This window comes from Salvia splendens, chromosome 5, assembly GCF_004379255.2.
Source record: "Salvia splendens isolate huo1 chromosome 5, SspV2, whole genome shotgun sequence".
Classification (NCBI taxonomy): Eukaryota; Viridiplantae; Streptophyta; class Magnoliopsida; order Lamiales; family Lamiaceae; genus Salvia; species Salvia splendens.
In genome coordinates, this window is record NC_056036.1 from 37798786 (window position 1) to 37808434 (window position 9649).

At 34.2% G+C, this 9649-nt stretch overlaps 2 protein-coding genes across 2 annotated transcripts; both read left to right on the forward strand.

Moving 5' to 3' along the window:
• Positions 1-5282: 5282 nt before the first annotated feature.
• Positions 5283-7601, forward strand: LOC121802527 (G2/mitotic-specific cyclin C13-1-like). The gene is made up of 6 exons (XM_042202215.1): positions 5283-5898; positions 6211-6443; positions 6527-6716; positions 6804-6953; positions 7045-7179; positions 7270-7601. The coding sequence occupies exons 1-6, from the start codon at positions 5575-5577 to the stop codon at positions 7330-7332; spliced, it is 1095 nt and encodes a 364-aa protein (XP_042058149.1). The 5' UTR covers positions 5283-5574; the 3' UTR covers positions 7333-7601.
• A 461-nt stretch (positions 7602-8062) lies between these two features.
• LOC121802577 (MFP1 attachment factor 1-like) lies at positions 8063-8782 on the forward strand. Its single transcript, XM_042202265.1, has one exon. The coding sequence runs from the start codon at positions 8156-8158 to the stop codon at positions 8615-8617; it is 462 nt and encodes a 153-aa protein (XP_042058199.1). The 5' UTR covers positions 8063-8155; the 3' UTR covers positions 8618-8782.
• Positions 8783-9649: the final 867 nt, after the last annotated feature.

Below are 9649 nucleotides of genomic sequence, written 5' to 3' on the forward strand. Positions count from 1 at the left end.
AGAGAAATTGGAGGGGATGGATGGGTTTCAATATCATCTATCACTTTCATAAGAGAAATCAAAGATGCATAAGCCGCCATGCTAAGAGACTGAATATATGATCAAGTCAAGAGTGTGTACAAAAATGAGATGAATCTATCTGTAGAGATGAAAGTAGAAGACTAGTGTGATATTATAAGATAGAAATAGTTTGCAGCATTCTTGAATTAGATTAACAATGCAATTGTAAGGATATAGACTTTTGAAGTCAAGATGAATCTTTGCAGCTGCCTTCCACTTACCTAAACGACACAAGTACTGCTAATTCCCCACTCACAATTTCCTTTCAGCTAAATAACAAATAAACATAAAGCTGCTTGCTTTTCTGCATGTGAATAACAATCGCCTAATTGAATACTCCCTCCGCCCCACAAAGATTGTCGACCAGGCACGAGTTTTAAGAAGTATAATAAAAAGTTAGTTGAAAAAGTTAGTGTAACGTGGGTCTACTTTTATATATTAGTTTTAGAATAAAATTTGAGTTGAACAAGTTTGTGGAATGTGAAGTCCCCTACCAAAAATGGTAAAAAGTGAAATGAGACAAATTTTGTAGGACGGATGGAAATGGAAAAATGGGACAATCTTTGTATGACAGAGGTAGTATAAAAATTCACTCAACGTCCTTTTTAAATTAAATTTAGCCCTTAAAAAATGATTTAAATTTGGTAACCATTAGAAAATAGCATCCCAACAACTTCTCACAAACTAATACTAGTAGTAAAATTCTTAGCCGATAAATCCATGCGAAATTTGGACAAATGGAAGGTAAATCAAATACACTATGCAGTTGATACATTTCTTTTGATCATGAAATATAATAGTATAGTCCATATAGAGTAAAGTAGGAGAAACAATACTCATATTAAAAAGTTAAAGAGATTAATTGTATTTATTTTTATAATAACAGAATAACCTAAAATGAGTACGTATTGATTTATTTGTGGTGAAAAAAATGTTTCTTTTCATCGTGTCAATGACTGGTAGCAGGGGCGGACGCACATGGTGAGAGGGTAGGGCTTAAGCCCTTACCCAATTTTCATTTTTTGTAATTTTCTACTTCTAAATTTTTTAAAATTTTAGAAATTGATGTTAAGCCCTTATCAAATAATGCTACTGAAGAACAAATTCTCTTGGAACGAATGATTGTAAGGGGCTGAAAATTTAAAGAAGGAAATAGTGAAAAATTGCAGAGAAAATGTATAACAATAGCGCTGCTGGATGTGAGGAAGAAGATGACTAACTTAAAATTAAATTAACTAGTATAAAAAAAGTCAAATTGACCCACATTAATAACTTTGACACGTATTTTACTTTTTGAAAAAAGACTTCAAACTTATAAAGTGCTATCAATTTTGTTATTTTTTCAATTAAATTTGTTTTCTTAATAAAATTGAAGTACTCTACTTGTATATTGCAATTTAAAAAAAGCAAAGGGTTTAGAGGAGCGGCATACAAAATGGTGAACAAGAGGGTTTTAGCCTTTTGAGACATTAGAGAATTAAATTTTAAATTCTACATAAATTGTGGGGTAAAGAATTTGTTAAACTTGTTAATTTTGTATTTCATCTCTTATTTTTAAAATTTCGAGAGAATAGTTGCAAGCTTGTAAAACAATTATAACAATGGTTATTTTGAAGTTGAGTTTTATTTTTTTAGTTAATGATATAGTCTTTTTGTTATTTTTATTAGATATATTTTGGACTAGTTTGTAAATACATATTCATTTTTTTATACAGTAGTTGTTAGGATTGCGATTGAGTTTTTTTCTCCTTCTCTTTTACTTTATTATTTATATGTTCCACTATCTATGACACAATTTCAACTATTTTTTCTCTCTGTCTCTTACTTTATTAATTACGCGTTAAAACCCTTATCAATCATAAATGACTTATTTATATGGGACGTAGGGAGTATATATATAGTGGAGTCCAGCCCCTATTGCCAATTTTTTATGCGTCCGCCCCTGATTGGTAGGACCACATTATATATTAGCTGTCGGCAATAATTTGCAATTAAAGGTAAAAAAAGCAATTAGAGATCTACTTTCGTCAATCAGCACTCGAACAGAGTCTCACAGGCGCAAAACAGAGAATAGTTTTAAATTTTGTTTTTGACTTTTTTCGGTAAAACTATTTGCCTTTGTGAAGAACAACTAGTAATAAACAGTGAGGCCAAGATCTAGATAATGATGAAATGGGTTTGGACTTTGGAGTTTGGACACACGACATATAGTGCACCTAATTAATTAATTAGCACTACAATTTTATTTATCAAATTTACTTATCAATACAGTTCTGTCTCTTTTTATATTGTTATTCTCAGGCTCACAATTTTTTTTAAAGACACTTCACCACCTATCATGATGTTTTAAAATTTATCCTGCATAGTTTTCGAAACTTTTCTATTCTTAATAATTTTTATTTTTTACTTTTACTTGTCTTATTTAAAAATATAATCCTATTATATTAACATAATTTTACTATTTTTTAATTAAATTTCTACTTTTGATTTAATCGGTTTTCTAAAGATTGTTTTTTCGCGTATTTCAGTCTTTCAATCTTAATTTTATTATGCAATATATGATATTTGACTTTTTAGCAAAATAAGTGTAACAATATAAGTTTATTTAAAGAAAAAATGTACGTCAATAGATTTAATAATCTCATTTTATTCATTTCACTATTTGTAGCCACCAACATTCAGTTGAACTTCCTCTAAGTCATATCCATATGTCACTATTGAAAATTATTCATTCAATGTATTATTAATTGATAAATGTTATAATTATTTTTGGTTAAAATATTATTTTTAATTAAAGTATTTAAAAGTTCAAGCATGGTTAAATAAAATTTTGAAAATTGATAAAAATAGAATTTGCAAAAAAAAAAAAACAATGGAAAACAATTGATACAGTAAAGAAGAAACATAAAATTTAAACATAAATTTAAGTTTTATATAAAATCAATACTCACAAAATTATTTATAATATCGAGGATACAAATTCAAAGAAAAAGAAAATGTTTATTAATGTGTTTATAAATAGCATAAGGATAATGTGGAAAATTAAAAATAGGAGAATTGGAATAAAATGACATAGTCTATATATAAAAAGCACCACATTCTCTAAAAGACCTCTAAGGAAAATACTACTATTATGTAAATTAAAAAGACATATTTCTTATTTCTTTTCTTTTAAATGTAAAATATATCTTCTTAAAAAGTAGTGAATTCAAAGGAATCGAAGAAAATAAATTAAAAATGATATACAAAAACAACTACCATATTTACCTTTAGTGTAGAAAATAGGTAAGAGCATCTGCAACGGTGCTTGCTGGTGGCTCGGTCTCGTCTCGCCGAGGCGATGCATTGTTGCACGGGTCTCGTCCCAAAGAGCTTCGCGCGGGGGAGTGAACGATCCAGCGTCTCCCCTCCCCCACGTGGCGCGCTACGTTGTTTTGTGACTCTCATTCGCCGGAGTGGGCGTTGTTTACAGACGTTTGGATTTTTTTTAAAATAATAATTAAACAATTAATAAAAATTTCTCACTTCTCCAAATATTACGGTTTTAATCATTTTTTTTATTTTTTTCATTTTCTTTATCCTCTAACTCTTCCAAAGATCGTCTATAAATACCTCATTCTTTACATAAATTTTTTTCAACAATTTCTGATTTTTCATCCAACAAATAATTCCGCCCAAATCAAAGCGGCCGTGGAGTACACTTGACACATTACAACCTATGTGGTGAAAGATGTCAAATCCATATGACATGTTATTAGATTGCAACTTGCAAGTACACAAACTTTCTACATTTTCTTATTTTTTTTCAAAACTTTACATTTTTCTAATTTAAATACACAAACTTTGAGATATTTTATTTTTTCCCAATAAATAATTTCAATCATAGTACTATTATTTTGTGAATTTCTCTAGTGTTATCCTTTTTTAAAAAATTGTAATTCTTAGTTGTTTTAGTAGAAAATATTTTAAATTGTACTCTATTGAACTATGATATCTTGTAAAATTAACAAATTTTAAAAAATATTGTGAATTGAGATATTTGTAATTTTTGTCTTTCAAATTGCACTTGGTCAGAATGCTTATTGTTTTCATTTTGATATATCAATGATTTATTTTTATGATTTAACCTGACTATGTCCAAATTCACATAAATGTTAAAATCCAATAAATATATTTATTCATATTAAATTAAATCTAATAAGTTAATGAAAAATATCAAATTTTGATTAAAGTTCATGATTTTAATGAAGAATACCCCTAAATAAAAATATTTGAGATGTGACAACGTGTAACGGATCCATTATTGGAGTTCCGTTATAAAATTAAGAATATAAAATCCAATTAAATATTCCCACATTCGGATTATTCAAATATTTAGAGCATCCGCAACGCGTCTCTTATGACTTATCCGTCTCGGAGAGACGAGACGGCAGCGAGACGGCAGCGAGACGGCGATGCAGCCCTCCGTCTCGTCGGGCGTCTCGTCCCGGAGGGAGGGTTGGCGAGACAGCTCACGTGGCGAGCGCTGGCGCTAGGCGTGACACACACGGGCCGGCGAGTGGGCGTCGTCATGCTGACGCAATAAATATTTTTTTAAAAAATTCGTTTTTAATAAAAAATTTTAAAAATAAAAAAAATAAAAAACGGTAATATTACCGTTCAACGGTAAATTTTTTTTAGTTTTACCGCCCACGTGATTCTACCGCCCACACCCAACTCCAGGAGGATCTAATGGAGCACATTTGGGCAAAATTTGGCAACCAGTAGACACACATGATCGTCATTAGATAACTATTTATTCTGCTTCTTTGAGTTTTGAAATTTTGAATTTAGAGAGAATGAGCGGAAGATTTTAAATTATGCATTTTTTATTTTTTTAAGGATTTTATTAATGTGGTTTTTTATTTTTTTTAGAATTTTAAGTTGTAATTTTATTTTATTTAATGAAGTGTGTTTTTATTAATTGAATTTGTTGGAAATAAAAATGAAAAATGAAATTGAATGAATAGTTAAGGGATGAGATGGTTAAAAGATGGATGTATGCATGTGTTGTCTCTTAGTTAAGAGATCAGTTGAAAAGTACAATGAGACCCATGAATAGTGAAGAAATGACACGGTTAAGAGACGGATAAGAGCCATCATTGCGGATGGAAGCTTAGATCATGACTTTTTAGGAAAGTAATTAAAACACAACCGGGAAAACTGGAAACCTCAGAATTCTCTCCCCTCCCAATTTCAAAACATTTTACGCCTCTCTCAAAATTCCACCTCTCCCCCCAAAATCCCCAAATCCACAAATTTCAACTTTTCAATCAAGATTTCTTCACAAGAGCGCCCCCGCTCGCTCTAACCAAATTCAAACCTCCGCATCAATGGCGGCATTCTCATTTCCAGCTTATATACTCAATCCTATTTGCTATCTCTCAACAACAACATCTCACCTCCCATTATTCTCTTGACCTCTCTCTCCCTCTCTCTACTTTATCTTCGGCCCTCCATTTCCGGCATCCTACAATGGCGGACCAAGGAAACACCAGGAGGGTCACGCGCTTGGCTGCGAGGAAGAGAGCTGCCGATGATACAATGGTCTCCGAGAATAGCAAGAAGAAGAGGGTTGTGTTGGGCGAGATTCAGAATGTCTTGTCTTCTCGCGATCAGAATGTTCATGCTGTGAATGATAAGCCGAAAGGCAAAGCCCGGAGGAATTTGAAGCTAGGGGAAGCTAAGGAGGCGAAGACTGAGACTGATCCCGCCATTGATTTGGACGGGAAATCTGATGATCCGCAGATGTGTGGAGCTTACGCTTCCGATATCTATGAATATCTTCACAGTATGGAGGTCAGTACTGATTAATTTAATTTAGTTTGTATTTGTTCAATTTTGGCTGTGTAAATGAGAAATGTTAATACGAATCTGGTTCTGATTCTTTACTATATTCCGATTTGTTATCCATTGTAAGGTCTAGTTCTCTATTTACCTGTTAATGTGATTAGGGATTTAGGGCTTTCTGCGCCATTGATATGAGAAATGAGTTAGCACTTAATTTTTAGGGCTGATTTGTTTGATGAAGTGATTCTCTTAGTAATTCCGTATATCTGTTTAAATCAATTTCAATTTTGTGGCTTTAAGCTAATATGATGTTTGATTCAGATGGAGGCTAAGAGGAGACCATTGTCGGATTACCTCGAGATAATTCAGAAAGACTTAACTGCAAACATGAGAGGGGTTTTGATTGATTGGTTGGTTGAGGTGGCTGAGGAATACAAGCTTCTTCCTGATACATTGTATCTTACTGTTTCCTACATCGACAGATTCTTGTCGTGCAATGCTCTTAACAGACAAAAGCTTCAGCTGCTTGGCGTTTCTTCAATGCTCATTGCCTCGTAAGTGGCATACTGTTGCTCTTGATTCAGATCTATGTTTTTCAAGTACTAGCAATTATTGAATGTGTTTTGCATCACTGCAGGAAATATGAAGAGATTAGTCCCCCGCATGTGGATGACTTTTGTTACATAACAGATAATACATACTCGAAGGAAGATGTAGTGAAAATGGAGGCTGATGTGCTCAAGTCCCTCCGATTTGAAATGGGAAATCCCACAGTAAAGGCTTTTCTCAGAAAATTCACCAGAATCTCTTCTCAAGAACATAATGATGTAAGCTTCAATGTGTTATTCTATTTACCAATATATAGATTCATTTTTGACGATAAGTGATTCTAACGTATGCTTAATCTTTTGCAGACATTGAACTTGCAACTAGAGTTCTTGGCTTACTATCTAGCTGAGTTGAGTTTGCTGGATTATGGATGTGTAAAGTTCTTGCCTTCTATGGTGGCTGCATCAGTCATGTTCCTAGCAAGGTTTACGCTTAGGCCAGAACAAAATCCATGGGTACGAATGACCAACACTTTTTTAGAGTTCTTCAACTGATCTGATTGATCTGATCATTCTCTAAGCTATTTGTGTGATTCTATTTGTACAGAATGTGGAACTAGAATCTAGTTCAGGATACAAAGCTGCGGATCTTAAAGAATGCGTTACCATCCTTCATGATCTGCAATTGAGCAAACGAGGGGGCTCTTTGGTTGCCATAAGGGAGAAATACAATCATCACAAGGTTTGTACATCTAATCAGTCACCAGACTCATCACTGTGTTGTTTTGATTGAATTCTAAGACTAACTCTGCAAATTACTTTCTCTTAACAGTTCAAATGTGTGTCGGCGTTGCCCTCGCCTGCAGAAATCCCACAGTCCTTTTTCCACCAGTAAAAAAACTTACCACAAGTCTTGAAGCGTTGAACATCAAAGAAGTGTACATAAAAGCCCTAGAATTTTCATCAGTGATTAGTTTGTATTTAGTGAAATTAGAGACAGTGCTAACAAGGTAGGCTTCAGCTCAGCATGTTCTCTTCTCAGTAGAAGTATGGAGCTTTTTTTGTTGCTCTGCTTAGGATTTTTGATCTAGGCTTGGTATATTGGAAAAATGTAAGACTGTCTTGAATTCGTATTGATATTTCTTGGGAAGATCTTGTAGTAAATTTTTTGGTATTATTATTTTCAATAAAGAATAGATTGAGACATGAGAGCATTAGTAGCTGCAGATTCAGAATATGGAATGTTAGGTTTGAATTTTAAATAGTTAAACAAGCAAAACCATCTCAATACATTGTTCAATGATTCAATCGATTTCAAATTTATGAACTTTCGTGACAAAATATAGTTTATTTGATAGTACTAGTAAAATATTTTCCCATAACTAGTAGATCAAGAGTTTGATGTGTGTTTTTACAAATTTATTGTTGTATTGGGCTTGGGTAATAATTACGTCGTTGGATCAAAATCTTGTAATAGTATGTCTTCTTTGAATTTTCTTACTATATCATAATAAAGGCCCAAAATTCCTTTTTTTTTTTCAGAAAAATGATTTACTAGTAACTACTCCTATATTGCATTTTTGTTTTTTACATATTTTAGTATTATCGGAGTATTTATTAATGGAGTAAAAAGCTTATATTATGCGAGACAAAATTGAAATCAAAATCAAAATCAAAATCAAAATCAAGATCTTCCGCCCTCAGCAGCCCCCATCTCCATGGCCGAAACCGAGCAATCGCCGCCCAATGCCACCGTCTCCGACAAATACTCCAAAGTTTCCTTCAGCATCTGGCCACCTACTGACCGCACGCGCGAGGCCGTCAAGAACCGCCTCATTGAGACCCTCTCCTCCCCATCCATTCTCTCCAAGCGCTACGGCACCGTTTCGCGCGACGAAGCGGTGGAAGCCGCCAATCTCATCGAGCAGGAGGCCTTCGAGGTCGCCGGAAAAGCGGCGTCCACTAATGAAGACGGGATCGAGATTTTGCAGGTCTATTCCAAGGAAATTAGCAAGCGGATGCTTGAAACTGTAAAGGCCAGATCTGGAGAGTCGGCGCCCGCGCCCGCTCCTGAGACTGCGACGGAGACCGACGAGCCGCACAAGGCGGAGGAGGAGGACGCAGGGTCAACCGCGCCGCCGCAGAGTGAGAAAACCGAGTCTGTTGCCGATGATGAATGAATAATCGAAATATTGTTAACTTTTCGCTTTGATTTCTATTTTCTAATTTTGCTAGTGATATCATGCCGATGTATTTTTATGTTGAGATTGGGGATCTACTTGGTATTGCTTTGATGTGGATGCTTTGTGCTTAAATATATTACTATTAGGTTATTTAGCTCTTTATCACAATTGCCTCTTGATTTTTTATTTTGTGCTTTAATTAAACTAGCATTTCCATATTTTGCTAGAAATCTGTTGAAGTGATGATGCTAATTGTTGATAATTGGTAGTGTAATGGAGTGCAACTTGTCTTGTGTAGCTCTGAGTTTGAGTACGAATTTGTTTAATCATTGCATATAGCTGTAAAGATTGCTTCTTTGGCATTGTAGGCCATGGCATTAGCGGTGCATAATTATTCACCTCATTGGTGCCTGTCACTTGTGCATTTGCAGTGAATAAGTTCCAAATGCATATGTATATGGAGGGCCCCTGATATCATGTTGAATTATATATTATACTAAGTCTTGTAAGGAGTGATCTGCCCGTTTATCTATTGGATGGATTGGCTGTCAAGCCCATCCATCCAAAAACTTCTTGTTATACATTGTAGTTAGCTAGTCTAAGTTGATTGTCACATCTGGTTTATGCTGCAGGCTGATACTGGCCTTGCATTTGGTATTAGTTCATGTTTGAGTACACATTGAGTTGGGTTGATTTTTAACTTTAAACTGAGGTAGTGGGCTGTGGTTCAGGTAGATTAGTGACTTGTATTTAGAAACTTACTGTTGTCATTGTGATTCTTTAGCGAGTAAAATGCCTTTATTAGAGCAAGATGTGTTATATATGTTTGGCAAGCTGTAAACAGGATCTTAGCCTTCACTTAAACTTTGCTCCTTTCTCAGCAAGACTATCATAGGGAGCCATATCCTATTTTAGGATAGTGTTGAGCTCTTAAGAACGGGCATAGTTTAGATGATTCAGAAGTGTGATGGATTGATTCATAACCTGCATTTGGCCAGTAGGACTTAAAAATGGCATAGAAGAATGAGA